The 27,382-nt window shown below is 49.7% G+C and overlaps 1 protein-coding gene across 1 annotated transcript in view; it reads left to right on the top strand.

Moving 5' to 3' along the window:
- The first annotated feature begins 325 nt into the window (after positions 1-325).
- Positions 326-27,382, top strand: part of MAPKAPK2 (MAPK activated protein kinase 2) — a 44,536-nt gene continuing 17,479 nt past the window's right edge. Inside the window, exon 1 of the mRNA XM_045787750.2 lies at positions 326-829. Within this exon, the coding sequence (XP_045643706.2) occupies positions 548-829 (282 nt within the window). The 5' untranslated portion in view covers positions 326-547. The remainder of the gene's footprint in view (positions 830-27,382) is intronic.

Genomic DNA, 27,382 nt, shown 5'->3' on the forward strand with positions numbered 1-27,382 from the left:
CAGTTACGAACCAGGATTTCTCAGCCCCATTCCCTGTCCCTCACCCCCCAGCCCCAGCCGGCAGCCCCGGCCCGCCACACTCTGGGTGCCTCGCGTCCTCCCCTTTAAGGCCAGCCCCTCCCCACGCCCACGCCTCCCCGGCCCCGCCCCGCCTCCCCAAGCCCGGCCCCTCCGACCCTCCCCTTTAAGGACCGGCCCCGGACGCAGACGAGGCTGTGACGCGGCCGCCGGCCCCCGGGCTGGGTACATTGTCGCGCGGCCGCTTCCCCCCCGGGCCGGGCCCCCGCCGTCCCGCGGTCCCCCGAGCGCCAGGCCCCCGGGGGGAGGGTGGGAGGGAGGGAGCAGGGCTGGTGGGCGCCAGCGGCGCACGGCGGGACCCACGGAGCCCTGCGACCCGCCGAGCCTGGAGCCGGGCCGGGGCGGGGAAGCCGGCTCCAGCCCGGAGCAAACTTCGCAGCCGGGCGGGGGGTGGCGGGGACCCCGTCCGGACCCGGAGGAGGGGGCGGCCGCGGGCCCTCCCGCCTCTGCTTCCGCGTCTCCGGGCACCATGCTGTCTAACTCCCAAGGCCAGACCCCGCCGGTGCTGTTCCCCAACCCGCCGCCGCCGCCGCCGCAGCCCCCCGCCCCGGCCCAGCCTCACCCTCTGGCCCAGCCGCCGCCGCAGCCCCCGCAGCAGTTTCCCCAGTTCCATGTCAAGTCGAGCCTGCAGATCAAGAAGAACGCCATCATCGACGACTACAAGGTCACCACCCAGGTCCTGGGACTGGGCATCAACGGGAAAGTTTTACAGATCTTCAATAAGAGGACCCAGGAGAAATTCGCCCTAAAAGTAAGTTCGGGGGCCGGGGGAGGGGAGGACGGGCATAGGGGGGCCCCCGGGGACGACCCCCGCCCCGCGCTCCAGAGCGGCCGAAGCGCACAGTCGCCGGGCGCTATCGCGCGGACCCTTCCCGGACCCGGTGTCAGTCCGACTGGGCCGTGGAGGAGTGGCCGCGGCGGGGCTGTGGGTCCCGGGCTCCCGAGGGTAGCCAAGTGCGCGGCAGGGGGCGGGCGGGCCACAGGGAAGGTCAGGTCCGCGCGGACCACGCCGCCAGACCGAGTTTCCGGTCACCTCCGGGTGTGAGTGGCGGGACCCGAGAGGACTCGTGAGGACTCTGCCATTTTGGGCTTTGAGCGGGATCCAGCCAAGGCGCAACGGTTGGCTTCGGGACCACTTCTGCTAATTTCACCCCGGCTCAAGGAAGTGATTTTCGGGGGTTGTGGTTCCCCATCCTCTCCTCCCTCCTTTCTTTCTTTCTGCGGGCACAAAAGACCCATTACTCATTGAGCTGGTTGGTCGGTTAGTTTGGAGAAGTCGGATAGCAGAGGTTTATTTAGCCTCGCTCCTTATTTGGGAGCCGGAATGTGTGATTTCACTTCCCTGGGCCTCCCGAGCGCGGCCGTGACGCCTTGGGGCGCGCCGGCCCGGGAGGTGCCAGGCTGGAGATTCCGCGGGGACACCGCCCCCCGGGCGCGGGGGAGGGACTGTTTTGATCCGAGAGCAGCCCCCCCCTCCTACCTTCAGTGCCTGTGAGGCTCCAGATGGAAGGCCAGCAGGCTCTGGCGCGATGTCTGCTGTTTCCATAGCTCCATTGATCATTGTGAACCCGGTCTCTAAACCACGGCTTGGCCCGGTGCTGATTCCGCAAATCGGAGATGGCCACTTAAGCTCTGGACATAGGCGATTGGTGGACAGTAGGAGGGAGCGTTATCCTTGAGCTGGGGAAACCCAACCTCGTTGTGTGTGTGTGTTTTTTTTTTTTTAAGGGGGTGTGGTGGTTGGGGGTGGGGAGGGGATGAGGATTTAAGTGAGAATACCTATTTCAGAAGTTAAACAGAATGGACTTGGAGGTCTGATGAGATGGGTGGGTCCCTAGTGCAGTGTGAGCCAGTGTTCAGGGTCACTAAAAAGGTTTTCCCCTCAGACAGGTTTCAGATCAAACCACATCTCTAAAGGTGACACATCAGGCCTGTTTCCCCTGGGGCATCTTAATGATTGGAGGAGAAGAAAAATACTTCCTGTGTTATATTTTTCTCTTCCCCCTGGCTGCCCCCCCCCCAGCTAGCTGTATTTCAGCTGTTAATACAAAACTCAGATAGGTGTGATGGGTGGAACTGTTGGAATATATAATTAGATGTAACAGAACTCTGGTTGGTACTTTGCAGTTGCAGAGGGCAAGCAGGTCCAATTTCCAGATTTTAAGGCCTCTAAAATTATTTCCTTGCTGCTTGCATCCTCCTTTTGGGGGTGGGGGGTGGGGAGCTTTCAGCTAGCCCCAACACTGTCAGATTCTTTGGTTTTTACTGTAAGCTGTTGCTGTGGGCTTTTTGGTTGCTGTGCCTTAGACCACTTTTTCCATACTCGTAAGTGGGGACAGGGAGGAGGTGTGGTGGTTTAACTGTGGCTCTGACCTTGGGGAGTGGAGTTGAGTGAAGACTATTTGACCACAGTTAACCTGTGCCGGTGAGGAAGTGACAGACGTTCTTTCTGGGAGAGTTTTCTATCCCTCTGAGAGGCCATCTGCCTTCACCCATCAGCAGTTTGGGGACGATAGCTGTTCATTCCCTTAGACAGTTGGACTATTATAATAAAGACTTCAGAACAAAAGCTCTCAACTTCTTTTTATTCTATTTAATGACACAGAAAACCACATGCTAAAGTGTTGTAGGGTGGCAATTCAGATTTCTCCTGTAATTCAGATTTCTGTTATTGTAATGAATAGGAGAGAGATTTGGATGTTTCCCTTCCGTAAATAGTTTCCAAAGGAAAAATCCAGCAGCATTTTAAATAACACTCATAATTCATCCATCTCAGGTTAGAAGTGGGTGAAGATTGAAGTCAGTCTGTTTTGACAGGCAGTCGGCGCCCAGATCTTATAAGTTGACTCAACTGTTAAATTGTAGATTCCCACACATCTTTGTGTAAAAACTTAATAATAGAGGAAGAAAGAAGGTATGAGGCATTCGGAGACCGACAGCAGTGTCAACAGCTCTTCCATATCCAAATATTGGCTAAGACATAATTACAGCTTGTGGGGGGAATCCTGTTTGAGACATACACCAAAGAGATTTCTAGATCTTGAATCTTGATGAACTTAACTTTAGGTGCTGAGTAGTAAAATGATTTTCAAAACCAGGAGTGTTTTGATTATAAAACAAGAGGGATGGATGTTGTGGGCTAGGACGGATTGCCCCACTGGGAAGGTGCCTGTGGAAAAAGGGATCAGACCGTACTCTACATTGTGTGTTAGGCCATTCCTGGGGATTTGGGGCAGGAGCTGTAGGGCTGGAGCAGGGCCTCTGCTGTTTCACAGCTCTGAGAGTGGATGGGAGGTGATGGCTACCACGTCCTGCTCCTTTTGTGGTCTGGTGACCTCTTAGCCCTCTTAAGTGAAATCAGTGCTTAAAAAAAAAAAAAAAAAGAAGTCCAAACTCGTGCTGCTGCTTTTCTACCTCCACCTCAGAGAGCCAACATTTTAGTGCTTTTAGTGGGTGCTGTGACCTCACCTCACCATCTATCCTGGCTGCTCTTTCTATGTTCTGAGTCTTACACTTGGTCAGAGTTGGAAGGGACTCCAGAGGTCATCTCATCTAACCCCCTTGTCTTGCAGATGAGAAAACCAAGACCCAGAGCAAAAACTCACTGGAGGTAATAGAGCCATGCACTTGGCAGAGGCAGGATTAGAACCCAGGACACCTGACTTCCCGTCTCAGGCCTCTTCCCACTTCATAACCGCAATGACGTCAGCAGGCTCAGACCTGGGGTTGGCGGCTGCTCCAGAGCCCTTCAGGCCTGAGGCACTCCTCTCTCACCTCCTTGACTGTTGGTGAGGGGGTGCCGGGTGGGTATTTATTGCCTCCCCAGCAATAACCCCTGAAGTTGAAGGGGCAGCGTCTATACAACTCAGCAGCTTCATGAGTTTTAAATCGGGTAAGAAGCTTTTCTAAAAAAAAAAAAAAATTATACCATCTCCGCCCCTTTTAGGGAGTGTTTGATAGACATCTTACTTATTTTTTGTATAAGAACGTAGGAATTCTGTTAACTATTTCTTTGGTAAGGACACCTAGTCTCAACCCACTTGGGTAATAATTAGTTGTATTCCCCATGGGGTTCCTCAGCTGCTTCCTGCTTCTCTGTGTCATACGGACTCTTGGGTATTAGCTGAACAAATTTAATTAAAGCTGGCACTGTTGTCCCTCTCCGCTGCATGACTCTGATTAGTTGAAGCGTATTATTGCTTTACAAAATATAGAATGTTGTCATACCTTATCTCTGTTTATCTTTCCATTGCGTGGATTAGAGAAAACAGTGTCCTGTGATGTCTTCTCCTTTCCTTTCTCCAGTGGCTCTCCCTCCCCAGGTCACTTTGTGTCACTGTGGTGTGGCTTCCTTTGGTGTTCTGAAGGGGAGATAATCGGAACCTCCCACGCTTCTTCTGGACGCAGAGGGAGACACAGGAGCTCCCCCAGCCCCACAGGACAGGCAGCGTCCTCTCCGGCACATCTCATGCTGAATACCTCCTGGGGAGCAAGATTGGTAGCATGGCAGCCTGAGGGGCGGTGTCCTGAATGCAGTTTGCTGGATGGAATCACATGGGGGGGAAAGTTTCATTGACTAAATCGGTCTCTTTTCTTGTGAAGAAAAAGAGAGCAGGAGGTGGAGGAGTGGCAGGAGAGGGGGAGAGAGAGAATCTCAAACAGGTTTTGGGCCCAGCATGGAGCCCAAGGCGGGACTTGATCTCAGGACTCAGATCACGACCTGAGCTGAAATCAAGTCAGACACTTAACTAACTGAGTCACCCAGGTGCCCCACATCAGCCTCTTTGATATCCACTGAGGTTATAGGTTGTTAACCGTTCGTTGAGCATACTAATATATGCTTGATTGTATAGAGGATACAGACATATAAAGTGCCTTAAAATTTAGGGGGTCAAGAAACCAACTTGGAGAAGGCATTAACAGATGTCGTCTGCATTGTGCAATATGGCAGCCAGTACCCATTCTTGGCTGTTTAAACTAAAGTTAATTAATCTAACTTAAATTAAAAATCAGCTAGCCACATTTCAAGTATTCAGTAGCTACACATGGCTACTGGCTGCTGAGCTGGATAGTGCGGAAGAATATACTCATGCTGGTAGAAAGTTCTGCACGGTGTTGGTCTAGAGGTGAAATCGTGTGTTTGGGGGTAGAAGAGTTTTGGAAGGGAAATCTGTGAGGACCATAGGAGCCAGAGATGGCTCATTGCTGGGCCTCTGAAGTATAAGCAGATCTGTAGGAGGGGCTGGTGACACTGGCCCTGAGAGGAGAACAGGAGATCAGGTGGGCAAGGAGCCAGTATGGTTGGTGGCCCAGAATTGAACCAAACCTAGCTTTATATTAAAAGTAATTTTTACCGTATTTGAGGGGCATGAAGTAAACAGGCTGTTGTAAAGAAGGGTGGCAAATCACCGAGGTTCAGACTGGGGAGGCCTAGTTTTTGGTTTCAGAGACCCCCCTCCCTCTTGTGGGGCCTTGGCCCCTGTTTACTGCAGCCGGACTCTTGGCATCCACTGAAGCAGGATCAGAGTTGGGTCATCGCATGGTCCTTTTTCACTTGTGAATTCTGGGCTTCGATCGAGCTTGAAAATAATCTCTAGCTAAGATCTGGGATCAGTGGCTGATGGAAGGGAGGAGAAAAGGAGCCCCAGGCCTCAGGACCAGATATTGGTGGATACCTGGGAAATGAAGAGGTTCCCTTTCAGCAGGTTGAAGGTATTGGTGCCCATGATTAAGATGTTTTGACTGCTTGGGGCCAGAGGAGTTGACCCATCACCAGTTGATGAGTCTCCTTAAGCAGCAGGTGTCAGGATTCAGGGAGAAGCTTGGAGGAGTCAAGCTGCAGGACTACAGACTTAATCCCTGGCCAGATCCTGGGGTTGGAGGAGGGGCAAAAGCTCCTGTCACCCGTGAATCTCAGGGATGTGAGTGTCAGCCACAGTGGGGAAGGACCGAGCATTGACATCTGCATTGGAGTCCTTTCGTGATTCCCAAGAGGCCCTCCCATGCTCTTATTCAGGACTGTCCCTGGTGGTTTGAGGTCCTGCTTCCTCTCTTCTGATTCAGGCCCTTCCACGGGCCCTGTGGCATCTCCTTTCTTCTCTCTTCCTTGAACTGCACCCTTCCAGTGCTTCAGTGTACCAGGAGGGAGGTGGGCAGGCAGGGCTTTGTGTTCGAAGGGGCTGCACCTGCTCTGGGTAATGATGTAAGGCCAGGTGGTAAAGAGACCCATACCTCATTGCACCTTAGAGCTGGTGACACTTCCTGATCGTCTTTCTTGACTCTTTCCATCTCACTGGAGTGGGAGGCTAGGCCAGTCACGAAAGGGTCAGCGCTATGTCCAAGGTCTTACCATGTGTCTTCGTCAGGGACACAGTTCCCTGGGACCTCCTCTTAGGCTGGGTTCCTTTGGTTTTTTTGGTTGCTAGAGAGATGATGGCCCTTGCAGTGCAAAACTGAGCTCACCTAACTGGTCACTAGGCTTTTTCTACATAGGTCACCTCATAAATGGGGACATCGGTAAAAAGAAGGGGCCATGCCACTGGGCAGCTGTGTAACCCAAATCAGATTTTGTACCTTTTCTCATCATTAGAGGGATACAGATATTTTGCATTTTAAGGTATATATGGATACAAATTTTTATCTTATTATTGGTTAAGTGCTAGAGAAGAAAGCAAAAAAAGGGGTCCAGTCTGTGTGCCCTGCTAACGGGTCATGTGACCTTGAGTAGGTCAGTTAAATTTTCCAGGCTTTGGTGCATATGTCAGAGGTCAGGCTACCAATTGCTCCTGAGCACTGGTATTGGGGGGTGGTGGAAGGCTGGGCCAGGGAAAGAGGCCAAGAGTTGTCAGGATGGCTTGCTGACCTCCATGTCTGACCATCAGCAGCACCTGGGCCAGCATGGATGCCCTTTTGATAGGCTTGATGCTAGGCTCTAGGGGAGCTGCATCCAGTTAATTACTAATCATCACTGACCACTTGCTCCTTCTCTTGTGCGAAGACTTGGAAAGTGTTCCAGCTGGTGCACCAGCAGAGAGGATGGGCTGTGTAACTTGAGGGTGGGGTTGGGGTGGGGATCCATTCTTACCTTGAAGTCAGAAGAATCTTAGTATAGTGGTGTCTCAAGGTGGAGATGAGGAATTCTTCATGTTCTCCATCTGAAACTTTGTTCCCATTTGAGGTGTGGGGCCACATGTGGCTGCTGTGACTGGTTGTTCAGGCCGTGCCCTGCACGGGACACTCAGCTGAGGGATGGAGTGAGGGCTGCAATCTAACCCACTGTCCACTAGGCAGGCTTTGTGTTGGCTTGTGGCTAGGCTTATCCAAATGGGTTTCTAATTCACCCAGAGATGTGGAATGGACTGGGAACTGTTCAGAGGTGAGAGGTGGGGACTGTTCCCAAAGCTGATGAGGAAATTAGGGTTTACATCCGGGTACCACTCACCCGCCCTCCCCAAGGCTTGTAAGATTGGATATCTGAAGTCCAAAGAAGCGAGAGGAGAAAGAAATGCCCGGAACTGTCTGTTCTCTCTCCTTTTCTTCCTGTTCACTTAATGCTAAAGCAGTAGTTTCAGCCCTGAAGCTTTGGACTATGGGGTCCTGTGTGCCAGGCCATCGTCTGTGGTTGGAGGAAGAAGACACACAGTGGAAAGGGGATGAAGTTGTATGCAGCCTCTGGCAGAGCAGGGCTGGGGGTCTTTATTCTCTGATCCAGTAAATATCTCTGTGTGCTAGCCGGCCGGTGGGAGAGGCTGGGACGCGGCCCCAAGGTCAAACCCGGTCTGTAACTCTTGTTCCCCTCCAAGACGGGCCAAGCTCTGTGTTTATTCTGCTAGGAACCTGAGCTGCCCAGAAGGGTCATATGAAAGGGCATCTTACTCTTGAGGGACGTCCCAGGCATCTCCATGGCCAGTGTCCATGGAGCACTCATCTGGAAGGTGAGGAGTGGTGGCTAAAGGCGGAAACTGGCCACGGTTCGAAGCCTTTTCTGTCTCAGAGAAGAGGAGGGAAACACAGGGGGCTTTACTGTTGATGCCTTCTCTCTGCTTCACTTGCGTCCACTGAGTCTTCTGAACCGAAAGCAGAGGCGAAGGGGACCTACTGCCAAACCCCTGCCGGCTCCTCCACCTTCACACCCCTCTGGGGCACCTTGCCCCCAGCCCTCAGTGGCAGGTGATGGCGTCCATCACTTCGCTGCCATTGTGATGATCCATAGTGTCACTAGGCTCCCAGCCTACACACGGGACATTTGCAACCTGGCCTCCCGCCCAGGGCCTGGAACTGTTACTCAGCCCCTCTGTCCCAACAGCTAAAAATAAACCTGCCAGTGCTGCAGTCTCCCCTCACAGTCCAGCCCTGCCGTCTGCCCCAGGTCTTGCGGCCACACTGCGGACCTGAGTCTCTCTCTGCGCACTTGGTCTCCCCATGTGCCCCCTTCTCTTTAGCTGGGAGTGAGCCATGGCTGCTGCTGCTCCAGGTGTCATATCTCCCTCCTAGCGCTCAGGAAAGCAAGTTGCCCCCAACCACCGGCCAAGCCCTGGCTATAAGACAAGAGGGCAGCGCATACACAGGCTCCGTGGGGGTGCCTGGCTTCTTCTCCATCAGGGGAAGGGTTAGGGGGAGGGTGCGAAAGTTCATCAGAGTCCATGAGACTTTCCCCTGTGTTTCCTCCTGCTCTGGCTTCCTCCAGGCTGCACTGGCAAGCAGACCTCCCCGCCAGAAGGTGTGTGGGAATGAGTGGGAGAGCCCCGTGTGAGGCTGCCCCAGGCCCTCACCCCGACTGCCCTGTGACTGTGCAGGCTACCTGCCCTAGGACTCCTGCCCTGTTGCCAAGCTAAATTCTCCCCCTCTGCAGTGTGGGGCTTCGGGTTACCATGCTCAGAAGCGTAACCTCATCCTGTTGGCTTCCAAGGCTCACTAGGCCCTGGCTCTCGGGCCTCCTTCCTGAGTCAGGCCAGGGCCCCTCTGGCCTTTCCAGCTTCTCCACCTGCAGTGGGTCACAGAGAACATGGGTCTCTTATGTCACCTGACGGTCGGGGCAGGGTTATTGCTATCTATGTGCACTGAAGTCCATCGAGATGGTCTCTTCCCCTACTGCCTAGGGATCCTGGGCAGGTGAGGGAAAGGGGCTCAGGTAGCTGGGGTACCTGTGTAACTGATAGATACTGGGCAGAGTATTTCTTTTAGCTCGACTTTGGCATTCTCTTCTTTCTGATTTATCTAATCCTTGGACAGGTGTTGGTACTAACCATGCAAACAAAGGTTCTGCGTCTTTTTTCTGAGCTTGGGGTTTGTTTGGGAGAAGAGGTGTGTGAGGGAGAGTAATAGGAGCCGAGGTAGGTCTTGGGGGGCCCTCTGGCTTCACCTAGAGTTGCATACTGGACCATGTCTCTGTGGACTGCTTTCTCCTGTCTGTCCCCCTGGGGCCTCATTTTCTCTGCAGGGAGAGATTTATCTGCCAAGGCCTATTGGCTTCTGGAGGGAGGAGTTGGGTGTAAATTGCTAAGAGTTTATTTTTAACTCTGACAGAAGGAGCTCCTGTCCTTGGAGTAACCGTACCCTCCCTCTTCTCTGTCCCGGGCCTCCTTCTCTGACTTCTGTAATTCTTAGAGGAAGGCTTGTAGATTCTAAAGGCCAGCCTTCAGCGCAGCTGGGGAATTGAAGCCTCTCTAAGTGGAGAACCTGCAGATTGCTTGGCAGGCCTGACTTCTCCAGAGCTCAGAGGACCGTGGGGGGCAGGGAAGTGGAGAGGGAGCCCTGGACATTGGAGGCTGCACGTGTGGAACTTAGAGCATCCTAGGAATGCAGGTGGACTGGTGGGGAGGCCACAGGGGCCTTGGAACTTGGAGCACCCTGTCAATTCTCCTGTGCTGGTGACGGTAGCAGGGGTCATCTTGTGCCCTTCGCCATGCCTGTGTCCTTACAGGCACCCAGATCTCTGAAGGGTAGAAGGAAATGGGGACAGAATGAGTGTGTATAGTAGCCTGCTTTGTAAATGCTTATGTTTATACAAACACTGAAGTTTTGTTATTCCCTCTGACTGTTGGGCTCCCAAGTGTCCCATCCTTTCCACCGGAGCCTGAGGGATTCTCCGGGGCTTCATACCTTCCGTGTCCCCCTCCCTTGGCAGGGTGCTGGTCACCTGGGCTCCTAGCCTGGGGGAGGAGGGGCATGAGTGCCCCTTAGCCTTCTGATTTCATGGACTTGTTTTGGTTACCTTGCCTTAGATTTTTAAAAAGCACATAAACTGGAGTTTGAGGTATAATTAGAGAAAGAAGGAATGGAGAGCAGGGGGGTGGGGTGGGGGCCAGGAGAAACACACGGCTGCCTCTGAGAACCTCAGCTGGGGAAGGAAGGGCTTGGCCCCTCAGGGCCTTGGGGGATTACTTTGCCTAAAGCCCAGCTCTGTTCATGTAGCTTCCCAGGTTAAACCCTTCAGTGGGTTCACTTTGCCTGTAGAATATAGGAGATTTCCAGATCCTTCCCTGATCTGACCCCAATCTGGTTTTTGTTTTTCTTTTTGTTTTTTTCTGAATACTTGCTATGTTTCAGCTTAAGTGGCTTACATTTGCTGTTTCCTGAATAGGACCCTGTCCTGTCCCCCCCACCCCCCTGCACCTTTGCCCATGCATGGTATGTATGCCATCTGTCCATCTGTATCTTCCTTGCCTCCCTGCCCCACCCCTGCCTGTATCTACCTACCCCACCCTGTACAAATGCTGCCACTTTCCTGAAAGCTTTCAAATAGAAGTGGCTCTCCCCTGCCCTGCCCTGTCAGACTTGCCAAGACACTCTTCCCTTCTATCTGTTTCTGTCTGTTTCTCCATGTTCAAGGGGCCCCTCTAGATAGTGGATTGTAAGTTCCTGAAGACTCACATCTTCATTATTTTTATATTTTCTTATTTCCAGGTGACAGTATGCCCTCATTAAAAAAAAATCATAGAGTATTTTGGCATCATGCATTGTACCTAGCTGCCTAATAAAGGTGTGGTAATTGAACAATAGTGTGCCCTACCTGCCTAAACGTAAGGTCCCGATGGTGATCCTCAGGTGGTGGGGGACAAGGGGGACGGCTCTGGGCATGGAATAACGTTGGGATAGGCTCTCTGAGACTGAGCCAGGGATATAGTAAAGGCCCCCCAAGTGTCTGTCCCTGTTTTTCCTCCTGTCTGCTAAAAAGCCATTCATAGCAGAACAGTCTTTTGGGCATTTCTTCCCTCCACACCTTCAGATGTGCTGACTCAAGCTGGCACCTTCTGTTTCTGCTAACGGATTTCTCGTTCTTGTAAGGGCCCTGACCACAGTTTCCCATTGATGCCTCTTCTCTTTCTCCTCCCTGATCCAGAGCCCCTCCTTTTCCTGTTCCACTACAGAGATGACCCTTCTGCCTTTCAGAGAATTTGAACTGAGGGAGGGACAGATGTGGAACTGGCCAGCTCTCCTCCAGCTCTTGGCATCTTCCAGTTAGCTCCAGACAAAGCAGAGACACACAGATGCAGTCCAAGGTGATCTTACGGTTGGCCTTGCTCCTGTGTGTTGCAAGAAGACCCGTGTTGAGTACCAAGTTGCCAGGTCTGAGGTCAGAGATTTGAATCTCGTGAGGCCACCTAACTCCATGCCACAGATTTGTAGGAGACCCAGATTGGGACTGGTATCCAAGAGACCTGGCTTGTGTGGTCCTCAGCAGGTCTGAGAACCTGTCTGGGCCTCACTCAGTTTCCTCCTTTGTGAATCACAGGGCTCAGGCTTGATCTCAGACTCGATCTCAGAGGACTCCTGCGTTGCATGAAGGGCTTTCTGTATTACTGTTTCTTTAACCCCACTGCTGGGAAAATAGCCCTACACTGGGAAAAAGGTGGGTAGCCCAGGTTCCAGGCAGCAGGGACCGTCCATTCCTTTCTGCCCTTACTTTGTGCACGCTGGTGTTCTGTCACCGTTCCCCGGGCTGTAGCAGTTGTATTCATTCAACCGTTCAACCAGTGTTTATAAACATGTATTCTCTTCCATGTCTGCCTCCTGTCTTCCCTGCTGACTGGCCATCAGGAGGCCCAGATGGCAGGATTAGCCTCGAATGGGAGACTAGTCAGGGTCATCCCCTTGGGTTTAGACCCCTTTAATACCTCTGCTATATGAGATGAGAGGAATTTGGAACAATGAGGGCTGATTCTTTCTAGCAGCTTAGACTAGACTCCTGCCTTTCTAAGCAGGATTTGCCGTAGGGTGCCTTCTATCCCTCTGAGATCCGAAGCAACTTACTACTCAAGAACATTAATTAGCAGTGCTGAGGTTGACTTTTGTAGTCTCCCTAAGGATAGATCAGAACAGCAGATCAAGTTTGATACATACAAGAATCTTCAGTCTTCTGCCTCATTCAGATCACTGTGGAAGGTTTAGCAACACTGTGAAGGTTTCCAAGATTAGTAACAGTCTTTATTGAGCAGATACTTTGTGTCAGGCATTGTGTTAGGTTTTTACTTCTATTCTTGTTAAGTCCTAAAATAATACTGCAAAGTAAAAGTATTTACAGAATACTTATATTTTACAGAAGGGAAGAACATGGTCAGACATGTTCAGAACAATGCATTCATTAGCAATGATTTACTGAGTACCTACTAAGTGCTATAAATTATTTTAGGTCCCAGGGATACATTACATGTATCAAAGAAACAAACAAAAAATTGTGTCTGCATGGAGCTTGCATTCTAGCTAGGGGAGACTGACAAAACGTCATCAATTAAATGGTACAGCTTGTCAGATGGTGATAGATATAGTGGCAAAAGAAAGGAGGGCAGGAGGCTGTGGAATTGCTAGAATGTGTGTGTGGCTCAGGGAAGGCTTTACTGGGAAGGTGGTGTTTGAGTGCACCTTGGAAATGCTGGGAGGGGAGAGGGGCAGCGGGCAGGAGGGGTCAGGAGGAATTGGACGTGCAAAGCCCCTGGGGCTGCTAATGATGGGAGGTTCTTACTCTAAAACCTGGGCTCCTTTAGGCTCATGATACTGCCTCTCCAATAGTTCCTCCATGAATCCATTATAATTTAGTGCTTAGTTGCTCTAGCAATTTATGTTGTATCATCAAATATTTATAGAAGGCTTATTTTGTACAAATTGCTACAATGATAAGGAGTGGGCCCTGCCTTTGGGAACTTACAGTTCAGAAGGGGAGTGAACGTGTGTTTGTGTGTGTGTGTGTGTGTGTGTGTGTGTGTGTGTGTGTGTGTAAAGGGAATGAAAACGACCGCCCCCCACAGTCAGGATTGTGCCCTTTCACACATACTCCCATTTGACAATCTCTGACAGAAGCAGGCCAAGTGGTGTGACGTGGGGGTTTCTGTACAAGAAAGAGGTTCAGGGACGTGCTGGTGCGTGAGTGGTGGAGTCAAGGCAGTGGGGTGGCCCCAGAGGACATGGAGACATGGGATGGGCTTCTCAGGGTGAAAGGGGTGGGGGGATGGGGTCCTTTTTGCCGGCATCATACATCCTGGAATCATCCTGGTGACACAGCCAGGGGAGGGCACAGAGAAAAGTTTGGCCGGTGGGAGGGATGCTAAGGAACAACGAGAGGAATTACACTGGCTGCTCCCAACCTTCTGTTTGGCTGAGGGGGAAAGAAAGGACCTCCTCCCAGGGATCTTTCTGGTAATAGGAAATGCTTGGGCCTGGGTGTTGGCTGACCATCGAATAGAGCCAGGGAGGAAAGGGTCATAAAACGAGGTGGCCAGGCTGACCCTGTGGCAGAGCCTATTTTTATCTTCCTTGGGCCTTCACAGGACTTCTCTCTTGCTCTGAAGAATCTCATCCGTCCTGTGTTCAGCCCCTCAGGTGGTAGCATGGGCAGGCAGCTGGCAGGTGATGGGGTGGCTCTCAGTCCCTAGGCTCTGGCCATCTTTGCTTCCCGCCTCTCAGGGCCTCAGAAGTCGGGGCTCAGGATGGAGCTGACCGTTAGCGCAGATGGGAAAGTGAAGCAAGGCCTGGGTTTTTTTCCTGAGCGTGTGCTGTGATGAAGGAAGTTGCAACATGATCTTCTTTTCTTTCCTTTTCCTTTCCTTTCTTCTTGTTTTTTTTTCTTTTTCTTTTTATAGAAGGGGGAAACCATCTTCCAGTAAACTTCAGAAACAGTATCTTGTGTTTGATGAAGGTCATTGCCCCACCCCCCACAGTGCGTTTGCTAGCCGATCTTTCTTTCTCCCCTGTTCCTCCCCGTCAGTGTTCCTCTCCTCTGAGGGACTGGGTCTCTGCATCAGGCTAGCTACCTGGAGGGTTGCCTGGTGGCCTGTGCTTGACAGTGGGAGCTGTTTAAATAGGCCAGGTGGCTCCTGATACCCACCTGGCCGCTCCTGCTGCTGCATTGACCTGTGTTCGTTTGGTATTCCAGAAGGTTGAGGCAATACTTCTTGGCTCAGGTAATACACTTTGTGGTAGATTCAGAGCATGTGTCCAGGCAGATGCTGGGCAAAAGGGCCTGAAACGTGGGAGGCAGGAATCAAGGCTGGAAGGCCACACATGTTAATCTGGAGTTCTCGGTCAGGTTTGAATTTGGCCTTTGTACTGTACCTGGGCAGGAATCCAGTTATGTTTGAAAGTGTGCGGATGATATATTTTCCTGATGAAAAATTTTGAGGTCTGGAAAAGTAGTGGGTTTAGGGTTGTTGTTGTTTTTTTCTTTTTCTCTTTCTTCTTTTCCCTTTCTTTCTTTCTTTCTTTCTTTCTTTCTTTCTTTCTTTCTTTCTTTTCTTAGATTCATTTTCTCTCTCTTGCATTTCTGTACCCTAAAACAGCCCAAAAGTTCCCTATAAACCTTTCAGACTCCAGGTTTAGTTAACCAAGGGATGTTGTAGGTCATCCCTGGGAATGAGGTCTGCTTGCTCAGGAAGGTGGGAAATGCCCCACTGCCTGGGTGGGTGGTGGCTGCTGGTACTTCCAGTGCTGCTGGTGTTAATTGCTTTCTGGGGCAGAGAAGGGCAAAGTCCTTAGGGGTGAGAGTTTTAGTTGGGCTCTTTGTTCTCTGTACCTGTTGTCTTTGATACAGCTGACCTAGAGCTACTCCTTTCCTGCTGTTTTCTTTGAATTTAATCTCCCTGTCTTCGGGTAGTGTGCTTCAGGCTGGAAATGAGCTCTGAGAGTGGTGGAGGGAGTTCGCTTGTTTACCTGGATCCTACAGTGAATACGTAAGCCCTCTTTCACAGGACACTGCGCTGGCCAATAGCAGAGCCCCTAGCCACATGTGGCTATTTAAATTAAATAAATACAATCAAATAAATAAAATTAAAAATTAGTTCCTCTGTAGCACCAGCCATGTTTCAAGTGCTCAGTAGTCTCATATAGCTAGTGGCCCCTATCTGGGGCAGCACAGATAGAGAACATTCTATCATCACAGAACGTTCTCTTAGACAACGCTGGGAGCTGAGGTAATCATTCTACACCCTGGTAAAGAGTTATCTGAGCTGGAAAGAGATCTGTGGAATTGCACAAGGAGAGGTTTTAAGGCCCGGGTAAGAGGGTAAAGAGAAGGTAATCATTTAAAAAGGAACCTTAAATAGTATTTAGTTCGTCTTGTTTAGGACTTCATCCCAGCAAATGGTCAGCTAGCCCAGTGGCTCCCAAGCTAAGTCAATTGTCAGAATCACCTGGGGTAAAATAGGAAAATACAGATTCCTGGGCCCCACGCTTTGTTTCTTACTGAGTCCGAGACTCTTCAAAGGTGGCATTCAGGAATGTGTGTTCCTACCTGATAATTATCTGGGCTTGGCCACCACTGATCTATTGAACCTATGCTTAAATTCCTCTAGTGATGGGGAGCTTACCTCTTTTCAAGAAAACCTGACCACTAAAAAAAAGAATTGCTGTTGTGAAAGTTCTCTGTTAATTGAGTTCAAAATTTGGCTCCCTGAGCTCGTAATATTCCTTAGTGCCAGTTGCATTTTCTGGAGCCTCACAGAATGCCTCAGTTCCATCTTGTGTACTCAGTCTCCTGCAGATATTTGAACACAGCCTGTGACCCAACGTCATGGCACATTTTCAGAGTACTCGACCTGCCAAGGGCTTGAGGGAGATGCAGAGATGAGACATCATTGCCAGGATCCTTCCAATGATCAGGCCTTGTGAGAGATTGAGGAAAGGTCCACCTCATAGTGGACCCCGTCAGTGGAGAGTCCTGGGGGTTGTCCAGCTGGTGTGGGCCATGTGTACCCTTCACCTCTCTGCATACCACCCCATAGGAAAGAGTCCCTGTTTTTCTGCATGGCCAGCACTTGCTTTCTGAAGGCAGTGCTGTTTTCCTTCGGAGGCTTTGAGAGACTCAGCCAGCCATGGCGGTTCAGATAGGACCACAAGCATCACTTCTGTTTAGAGACCTTCAGTAGCACTCTCCCCTTGCCTCCAGCGTAACGCTCAAACTCCTAACATGGTATTCAAACAAGCTGGCTTTGACCTTCCTTCCCACCCCCACCCCTCTCATACATACCCACTCACCCTTTCAGAGATGACTGCTTCCCACTCTGAGTGCATTCTTATGCTCCCAGATCTTCTGTTGGGCCTCGCATTTGTTCATCCTTTTACATCCTGGTAGAGTTCTATCTCTCTTCCTAAGCTTAGATTTTACCTGCTCCCTAACCCCAATTCCAGGTAGAATAACTCCCCTCCCTATACTAGTGGTAGTTCGTACTAGCGGTAAGTCTGCTATGAATTTGAATCACAGCCACTCTTGTGTCCTTCCCTGCTAGACTCTGAGCTTGTTGAAGACAAGGACTGTGTCTCATTTATTTGGAATCCCCCAGTGCAAAGCACAGTGCCAGGTCCTTAGCTGAGGTGTGTGTGCCCACAGAAGTGGGTTAGTTTTCTTGTCTGTGTGTCTTTTGGATTCTGATGAGTCTGCCACAGGGAGCTGGAGCCCTGTTCCCAGCGCCAGCCTTCTCTCCGTAGTGGCCTGGGGCCCCATCAGCTCCCAGAAGAGTGCTGTTAGGAGCTGATAATTAACAAGCAGGGCATGGAGCCTTGGCTGCCTCAGAAGCAAAACTGGTATTTAAACAATAAAGTTTCTCAAATCAAGAATTAAAATGTCTGTTTGGGAAGCAGCTACATCCAAACAGAAGCCTGCCCAGCTAAGATAAATGGAATAATGAGCGGAGCCAAAGGGCTCGCTCTAACCCTGAGGGGTTCCCGGGGGACGCGGCCTGGCTGGGGGCACTGGAAAGGCAATTTTCTGTTTCTGCTGTCTGCTGTGGGACTGCCTGGGGAGCATTGGGGGGCTTCTTTAGGAATGGCAGTCAATGTTCCCTTTCACTGCCAGTCTGTATAGATTAGACTCATTTTGCCCAGTGGGGCAAGAAGAGAAATTTGGAAAAACAGGGTAGGAATAACCTGGGGGCCTTCTCGAAGGTAATAAAGCACACTTTTGTCTTCAGTGATACATGGAGATGGTTCAGTCCCACCTGGCGGTGTCTCGTCTTGTTTTCTTCTGATGCTACTAGGGTTGAGAGGAGAGAGCTGACATTTGGGCCTTCTCCCTTCTTAGGTCAGAACCGGGGTGTGAGGAATTCCCCAGCCTCTTGCTGCTGCCCAAATACTAACCACAATCTCCAGCTCCACTGTTCTAAGAAATATGCGTACCAGGAACAGCCCGTGGCTGCAGAACCAGGGCACCTACCTGCTCCAGCGGCAGAGGCTTCCTGTGTGTGTGTGTGTGTGTGTGTGTGTGTGTGTGTGTGTGTGTGTATGCATGGGGTCATTGAGAGTCCCCTGCAACCTGTCACCAGGACACCTGCCTCTTGCTCAGCTGCAGAGGTCAGCAGGAGGTGCCTTTTCAGAGTCTGCTTCACTGTGAATGAAGCAGAGAGCCCACCTCAGAAAGCCAGAGGGCCTGCTGAGGGGTCTGTTCCACAAGTTCACCGGGGTATGTGGCCAGAATTAGGGTCGCCTGACGAACATCTTTTTCAGAGAGTGGGTGGGGGGAGACTACTGTCAGATCCAAGAGACAATCCGAGATGTATACATATATATGTATATAGTTTGAATACAAAAATACTGGACTTTCTGAAATGTTAACATGACTTATGTCATGTCTGAGTGTCTGTCACTCATTGCGACCTCTCCATTGGTATCTGGCCCATGATGGGAAGAGGGTTGGGTGAGAGCCCTTGCCTGCCATCCCTTTCATTTTCTCTGTTGGGATTAGTGGTGTTGGTGGCTGAGCTTACCCAGACTATGTGTGACACTTAGGGTGGTGACCTCTCACTGACCACAGGTGTGTACGTTGTGTGCAGTGACCCACTTACCCATAGAGCCAAATGCAAAACAGTTGGGGTAGTTTAGGAGGAACCTTGATAAAAGAATGAAACCCACTGGCTCACCTAGGGTTGAACTCTTGTCTTTGGTGACATAAGCATAGACGATTACAGCCAGTGTTGGCTTGGGTGTCTCTTTGATGAAGTTCTAATGGTCCTTGTAGAGACGTCACTAGTTGAACTGAATGGTGAAGATTCCATAAGCGTGTGTGCGCTCATTAATCTGTTCACCCATCTGTTCACTGGAAGTTTATTGAAGGGAAAACACGTAAGCAAAGTTTTTCTTACCTCCTCCAAGTGGTAGGAGAGCTACGTTCAGGGGTCAGGGTGAATGTGGAGGAAAGAGCCACCCATTTCTCCAAGCACTAGACAGCCCTGGAATGTGTTGGTGGAATGCCCATCCTGAGATGCTCTGTGATGAGATAAATCTGGGAAACACTCTGCATGTACGTTAACATTTTAAAGGCTCTGAGAAGTTCTGTAGTAAAACAATCTATTTGACTTTGTAAAACCCAGTGCTTCTGACATTTCTAGGATCCCTTTCTTACTTATTACTTATTAACATCCTTATAGACTGCTGTCTGAGAAATGGCAGTCCAGTCACTCTGCTCTGGGAGACCTGCCCAATGATTCGAGAAAAATTCACCTGACTCTAGGTCAACACCAGTTTGAGAGGTTTTAAAAAGGTGTGTGTGTGTATGTGTGTGTGTACATATATGTGGGTGCGTGTGTGATGGGGGGTGTGGCAGAGAAGGGCCCCCGGCAGGTGGCTCCTATTGAAGCTGGCCCTGTCTGCACCCCTGCTGGCTTTGTGCTCCTGGAAGAGGCTTTTGTCCTGGCTTGAACATGCCGTACGGCAGCTACATCTGTCACGCCTGGGAGCGGCGGTTTGCAGCGTGGGGGGTGAACAAGCAGTGAACAGACACCCTGCTTGAGGCCCAGGCTGCTGAGAGTCCCCCCCATATCGCAGGGAGGGGCTGGTGATCCCGAGGCAGCTGCTTGCTAATCCCGGAAGTGGAGGGGAGCAAGATTTACTCCCTTATCTCTGCATTCTCCTTGTCCGATGGGGGAGATTGTGTTGAACCTCGAGGTGGTAGCTGGGAAGAAGCAGGTGGGCAGGATATTTTCTCCCCTTCACCAACCACAAGGCATCCGGAGGGTGGACCAGGGTGGAAACGCACTTAGCTCTCCATTACCCAGTGAGGTGGAGATGAAGCCAGTTTGGTTTAAATTGAAGGAAGAATTCAGAATTATGAGGTGGATTTAGTAAAGTTTGCGGTGTTTTCAAATGTGAGCGTCCCGGCTAGAATTGCTTTTAGACCGTTGGTGACAGGAGATGGGTATGAGTGACTGCTTCCCCTTGCGAAAGGTCTGGGAGGCCTTACTGGGTTCTTCACCTGGAACAAACCCAGGTCCAGGGAATTCCCGAGGCTGGTGCAGCCCTCAGTACCCTTCCTGTACAGCTTTGCTAGGAGGAAAAGGATTTCTGAGGAAATTGGCAACTGGGAAAAAAATGGGAGTAGGAATCAGTCACTCTTCCTGGAGTTTATACGTGTCCAATGTGGGTAGACCTCTGTGTAATTAAGGCAGGCTCAGGATTTCCCTATCTGTTTGTACGGATGTATGTATTAATATATATGTATATTTTATGCTGCTTTTCCTCTTTTGACCTGCTCCCAAAGGGAGAGGAGTTCGTCTGTCCTTAGGAACTAGGGTGAGGTGTCCCTTACCTCCTGGCTTCTCTGGCCTTGTCTTGCCATCCCCTCAGTCACAGCCACAGAGGCCCAGAGTCATTTAGATGGGGGAGGAGCAAACCCAATCCCTCTGAATGTTGCCCTGGTTAGTAGAGAAAAGGCAGATGCTGTCCCTCCGTTCCCCCTGCACAGGAAGTCTGGGTGGGCCAGGCTTTGGTTTGGGAAACAGGAGCATTAGCGGCTGCTGCCAACTGGGGTTGTGTGTGCAGACTCCCAGGCTCCAGCGTCTCCGGAGGGAGCAGCAGCTCTGACCCCCATGGACTTGCTCCGGTCCCCGGGGAGGGAGCCCTTGCCAGGAACCTCTGAGCTAACTGGAGGTGGGTGTTGGGTAAGGGTGGCGGAGGACTGGGTAGTAGGAGAGGAGTAGGGGATGACTCCCTCCTTCCCCCATCAGCTGGGGATGCATCACCACTGCTGGGAATGCGTTCGGGCCACTTCTAGACAAATTGGTCATTATGGAAATTCTTTCTTACCCCAGGGCGGGGCTTTACTTGTTCAGAAGAATCTTTAGATGTCCTGGCCACGAGGGACCAAGCCATTGACCTGCTGACCCTTCAGGGCTAAAGGACAGGGCAGTGTCTGAGTCCCCATTCATGTGATTTCTCTCTGTCTCCCTCCTTGTGTCATTCTGTCTTCACCTGGTCATATGTCATGGCGGTCACCTGGTGTGTCGTGGGCATGGAGGTGGGGGAGCGGTGGCACCGTATGCCTCGCCTTCCTCTTTCCTGCAGGTCCTAGCCTTGCTGGGTCCCCACTCCTGTCATGGCCCCACTTGCAGCTGTGGCACATCTGGACCTAGACGGGGTGTCCTGTTGTCCTGCGTAATGAGGATCCCAGACTTCCCCTAGGTGATTGGCCACAGTTATTCCGAGGGAGGAGCGGGATTTCCCCCACCCCCAGGCACTCCAGAGACTTCCTCCAGGCTCCTGGCTCCCATTTCCGAGTCTCCATCTCTAAGCAGTCCGCTCTCCTGTTCCTTCCCTACCCCCACCCCCACCCCAAGGAGAAAGGCGGGAAGGAAGTCCTGCCAGAAGTTGTTTTTTGGTTTGTGAGGTAACGGTCTTTGGATTGAGAAACACACATGTACCCTCCCCTTTAAGATCTGAGGCCAGAAGCACTAGACTCTGGTTTCCAGGGAAACCAGAGGGGGCTGGTTATAAGTACTGAAATCTGGGAGGGGCCCCCAGGTCTCCTGTGCTTTTCCGGGGAATCTGCGTACCTTGTTCAGGGCCCTGGGTTGTAGCCCTCCCTCTGTGCCCAACCAGCAGGGGAACCATGGCAAATATCTCAAACCCTCTGCACCCTAGTTTCCAAGTGCCTAAACTAAGGATCACGCCGGCTCCACCTGGATTATGGATTTAAAGGTGACCTTATACACAGAAGGGCTTTGGAATATATACAAATTAAACAAATTTTAAGGTTGTGTTACTTACCTAGGAAGAGAGAATCGTGTCAAAGAATACAGAGTTACAGAAACCTTAGACCTCAGGGAGGCTAGGTGTATCTTAGATTGTACAGGAGAGGAGACAGAGGAAAAGTGACTTGTCTACAGGTGGGTACTCAGCAGTTAATTGTAGAACTGGGACTAGAACCAGGTCAGTCAGCTTTCTGGCATATCCTTCTATCCCTTGGCAAACTCCAGGATGTGTGTCCTTGGGGTAAAGAGCCACAGAGTAGAGAAAACAAGCCACAGAAAATCAGACAGTCTTGTATGCCATCAGGGGTAAATCATCCATGCCCTTGGGGGTAGGGGGAGGATAGTAGAGTAGATAATCTTAAAATTATTGAAATTGGATTTTTCCAAATACTATTGATTCTGTTTTTTTCCTCTAACAAATGTATCCCCTTAATTCTCTGGGGTTTCTACAATGTTCTGTGTCCCAGAAACCTGCTGTGTGTTGGGGGGTGGGGTGCTCCTGCTCATTGATTCCGTGTTTGCTGTGGCTAACCTACAAAGTGGATAGTCCCCATGCAGCCAGGTAAGAGCTGGTTATACCCAGTCCCTTTCTTTGGGCACATGTTGGTACGATAGCCAGCTCCCCACCTTTCGCCTGTAGGACACTGGCCAGAGCGTGCGGAAGCTACCACAGCATCTGTGTTCTTTGGCTCCCGTCTAGAAACATGGTTTGCGCAGATGCAATGAAGAGTCAGCTGTCAGGGCTGGAAAGCACATTAAGGATCCTCTAAACTGGTCCCCTTAGTGTCCAGGGGCAGGTACCAAGGCCAGCGAGGGGCAAGGACTTGTGTGGGGCCAGAGCATCAGATCGTGACGAAACTGGCCTCATGGGAACAAGGGCTCGCGACAGCAGAGGTATGAGCACCGACCTCACATGTGTTCCATCTTGGCTGTGATTGCCTGTCCCCAGGTCAGCCGGGCCTTTTGCAATTGTGCCCTTGAGAGGCCCCGGTGTTGGCCGAAACAGTTCCTCTTCTTTCCCTTGGCCCCCCTACCCCCAGCCACCTCTTTTCCCCTTGTGATCCCTACTAGCTGTTACTTCCTGTCCTCCTCCCCCACTTTTTGTTACGAAACATTTTGGATACGCAACCGACTTGAAAGAAATGTCCAGTGGACGCCTATCTCCCCAGCCACCTAGGTTCTACCATTTACATTCTATTCTGCTCGCTTTCTCATGCCTTTCTCCATCTTTCCCTCTCTCACCCATTTATCAGCCTTCTTTCGGGAGTGCATTTTATAGAAAGTTGCAGACATCAGTACATGTCACCCCCAACATTTCTACATATATAGGTATTAATTAGAGTTTGGTGTTTGTTCATGCATTTATTTTTTTGGCTGTTGGTGGTAAAATGTATGTAACGGTGAAATGCTCAAAATTTAAATATATCCTTTCACGAGTTTTGATAAATACTTCCATCTGTGAATTCCAAACCTCTGTCAAGATACAGAACAAACATGGGGCTTCTGGGCAGCTCAGTTCATTAAGTGACCAACTCTTGATTTCAGCTCATGTCCTGATCTCAGGGTCCTGAGATTGAGACCCACCCAGCGTGGAGCAAACTTAAGATTCTCTCTCCCTCTGCCCCTCCCCCACCTCTAAAAAAAACCCACAACGATCTAGAACGTACTTTTAAAAATGTTTAGTAAGCTCCCTCACGATCCTTCCTAAACAATCACATTACTTGTGTTTCTTCACCATAGATTAATTTTCCTGTTGTGGAACATCATAGAAATGAAATCATCGGTATGAACTTTTTTATGTAAGGTTCATCCACACGGTTACCTGTATGGGTAGTTTGTTTCTTTGTATACTGAGTAGTACTCCATTGTATGGATATCATATAATTTGCCTATCCATTCTCCTGTTGATGCACATTTGGAGTGTTTCCAGTCTGGGGCTATGATGAATAAAGCTTATGAACATTCTTTTTGTGGACATAATGTTTTTATTTCTCTTGGGTCAATACCTGGGAGTGGGATTACTGGGTCAAAGGAGACTGTTGTTACTCCTTGTTCTGAGCCCTGCCCTGCCCTCTCATTGTGTTCTGCACTCAAGATTGGGAGTAGTGGAAAGTGCCTTATTGCTCATCTAGTTTATTCTTACTCGGTGTAGGCATCCCCTGAGAGCCCCCCTGACAGCCTCTGCCTGAATGTTTCCAAGGATGGGGAGCTTATTTATTACCTTACAAGCCTCTACTCTTTTTTCTTTTTTCTCTTTTTTAAGATTCTATTTATTTATTTGAGAGAGAGAGATGGAGAGAGAGCACAAGCAGGGCAGAGGGAGAAGCAGACTCCTCACTGAGCAGGGAGCCTGACTTGAGGCTCGATCCCAAGACCCTGGGATCATGACCGGAGCCGAAGGCAGATACTTAACCAACTGAGCCACCCAGGTGCCCCTCAGGCCTCTACTCTTATGAGACAGCTCCTTATTGATTTCTGCCTCTTCTGTGTGACAGCCCTATAGAATTTCAGGACCCCTGTCCCATCTTGTCCCTCAGCCACTCCCTCAGGGTTTCTCTTCTTCAGGCTAATTGTCCAAGTTGATTGAACTGTTCCTCAGGGGACATGATTCTCAGACCTTTTATGTCCTGGTCATCACCCTCTGGAAGTTTAATGCTCTTTTTCAAATGGGTTGACCAGAGGTAAGCACTGGATTCTAGGTGTGGTCTATGAGGTACAAAGTGTGGTTGGGCCAGGACTCCTGTCTTGATCTAGGTCCAGATCCACCCATGAGCTGAAGGCGATGTTCACTTCTTAGCAGCCACATGACGGCCTTGGAGCCAGATGAGTTACTGTTTGTAAAGAAACATCACAAACCTCAGGTGCTATTGAGAGAGTCCATCTGAAGTCATCTATAGCCTCTGATATTAATAGCATTCATTGTGTACTTTCTACTTGCCACCATCCCATTTACTCTCTGCCACCACCTTCTGAGAAAGGTGCCACTAAGAAGAACTTTGGTTTAAAACAGGATTTTTCAACTTTGGCATTGTTGACATTTTGGACCAGGTAGTTCTTTGTCGTGGGGTATTGTTTCATGCTTCCCAGGAATTAGCAACACCCCCAGCTTCTACCCACTTGCAATCCTGTCCATGACCACCCCCCCCAAAGCTGCAACAATTAAAAATTTCTCTGGGTATTTTCAGGTGTCCCCTGTGGGTGAAAAGCATCTCAGGCTGAGCCCATTCTTAAGGCATGGAATTTAGTCATTGACAAAAGTTTAAATAATAAAGCTCTTCCTGAAGGACCAGCGTTATTCTTGAGTATGCGTACTTCTTATTATGTCTGTGTTAGGGGGACAGTCCTTGCTTTTCGCAGCTCTGCTATGCATGGATTTCACTTAGCACAGTTTAGCTAAAGAACACCAGTACCCCAGTACAGCGCTTGCCATAGTGTATTAACTCTAAGTAATTGCAAGAGTCCAAGCTTTGCGACGAGCTCCCCAGTCCACAGATCACTGTGTACATAACAGATGTTTTTTAAGAATCACTGACCAATCGCATCCCTTCTTTCAGAGTCTGTCACTGGTGGTCACTCACTGCCCATCTGTTGTTGGGTTCACACACAGAGAGGAAAATGTGCAGTTGGGTTGCCTCCTTGTCCCCTACAGATAAACTCATGTGACATTTTACAAACATGGATAATCAGAAGAGGGAATTGACCAACAAAGATGAAATTTTCACAAAGAATTGAAAAGTGGTAGTGCTGGAAGTGAAATTGGAGCTGAATGTAAATAGAGTTCGAGGATTAATAGCTGATTGTGGGAACGTTGACATTGCCACCGTCAAGACTCTACAGACGAAGCCAGAGGAACTCTGGAAGGCAAACTCATTGACATGAGGGATTGTGACGAAAGGAGGAAGAAGTTCCAGAGGAAGTGACACGGGGGGAAAAACCTCACATCGAAGTCATTCTTGGAGGTATTTTGCAACATTGAAAGCACAAAGTATAAAATGTTAAACCGACCCACACTTCGAGCAGAGTCCGGCTGGTTCCAGGGGCTCCCTAGAAAAGATGCTCCCTCCACAGCGTGTGTCTGACAGCGAGAAGGCAGGCGCTGTCCAACTACTCGTGATAAGTTTTTCACAATGAAATAGCACACTCATTCTCAGCATCTAATATTTTTTATCACTGTGTACTAAACACAAGTCTTACTATTTTTTCCATTTCTCTATTCATTTATAACTGACTGTAAGAGAGTTTTTAAGGTTTTGACAAAAATTCCTAAAGGTCATGGAACAATCTTAATTTTTTCCATTGATGATTAAGATTGCTTTGCACGGTCATTTGTGTGCCTCTGTATTACTGTGCAAAGCAAGTCTGTCTATATTTAGAGAAATGTGGGTAAATACACACACATACACAACATTTCTTTTGCTTTTTCTCTTTTTTCAAAATATTTTACAAAAATAGGATCTGACTGTATGTATCAATTTATAGTTTGCTTTTTTCCTGGAAGAACAGCTTTTTTGGAGAACTTCTGATCTCAGTATATCTAGACCCACCTCATTCTTTGTGATAATTGTGTATTATTTTATGTATCAATATGGGTGTACCGTAATTTATTTGACCACTTTTCTGTTAGTGGACATTTAGTTTCTCTCTAGCTGTTTTTTTTTCTCCACGTGAAAGAATACTGAAGTAGAGTCTGCAGATACCATCACTAGCCCCATTGAATGGATGAAGATAGTGTGATTAGAAAGGAAAGAACCAGAGCACTTGGCTGGCTCATTTGAAAGAGCGTGCTACTCTATCTCGGGGTTGTGAGTTTGAGCCCCATATTGGGGGTAGAGGTTACTTAAAAATAAAATCCTAAAAGAAACCAGCAAAAAAGAAAGTGTAGTGACTGCCTAAGTTCAGGCAGCTACTAAGCTTAGAGCTGGCATTTGAACTTGGGACTGTCCAGTTCTAGGTCCTTGCTTTTAACCATAGTGCTTTACAGCTTCTCCTCTCTTTTCTTAGAAGTAGCCTTTCCCAACCATAGCAGCAACAGCACGAAGTAGTAGAGTTTACTGAACGAGGCACAGATCTAATTGTAAACGTATTGTTACTCCTCTTACCTAACCAACAACCCTACGAGGCAGATACTGTTATTATATCTGTATTACACTGAAGAAGGTTAGGAGACTCCTGGGGCCATGGCTCTTTAGTGCAGGAACTGGGGACTCCTCGGACAGCCTGGCTTCAGCCTTTTGCTCTCGCTCCTCATGGTACATGGATCTGACTGGAGAAAGGTCTGCTTTATCATGTGTTATGGTAGATGCCTTTTTTGACCATAGGACTTTGTGTTGGCCCATATTTTCACCTGCTGTAATCTTTTAGAAATGTGTTACCTAGCACACTTCCAGCTTTGGGTCACCTGCAAGTCTGATGAGCTTGCCGTCTAGTCTTTGTCTCCAGCCAGCCCGTTGATAGAATACTAGGCAAAGTCACAGAAGGCATTTCTTAATTTGTCACTGGAGGTGTTCTCTGGGTTTAGTCAACAAGCACCCAACTTGAGTACAGCCATAATGCCATGTATGGGGCTGAGGGTTTGAAATCAAAGTTAAACAAGATTTAAGGGAACATGGTGTGTCAACGATACCTCAAAAAAGAAAAGAAAAGAAAAGAAAAAAGGTGACTAAAATATGGTCCCAGCCTCTAGGAGGCTCACGGTCTACACAGCAAGGGGAGGAATGGTCTTGTAAATAACACCATGAGTGTAGAAGTAGGAGTTTAACAAGAGTCTTGTGAGAGCAGAGAGGAAGGAGGGGCTGACTGTGCCTGGAGGTCATCAGGGAGGCTGCACAGAGGGGGGTGACACTGCATTGGTGCTTGAA

This window comes from Ursus americanus, chromosome 2, assembly GCF_024610735.1.
Source record: "Ursus americanus isolate L20-20 chromosome 2, mUrsAme1.1.p, whole genome shotgun sequence".
In the NCBI taxonomy this organism is placed as follows: domain Eukaryota; kingdom Metazoa; phylum Chordata; class Mammalia; order Carnivora; family Ursidae; genus Ursus; species Ursus americanus.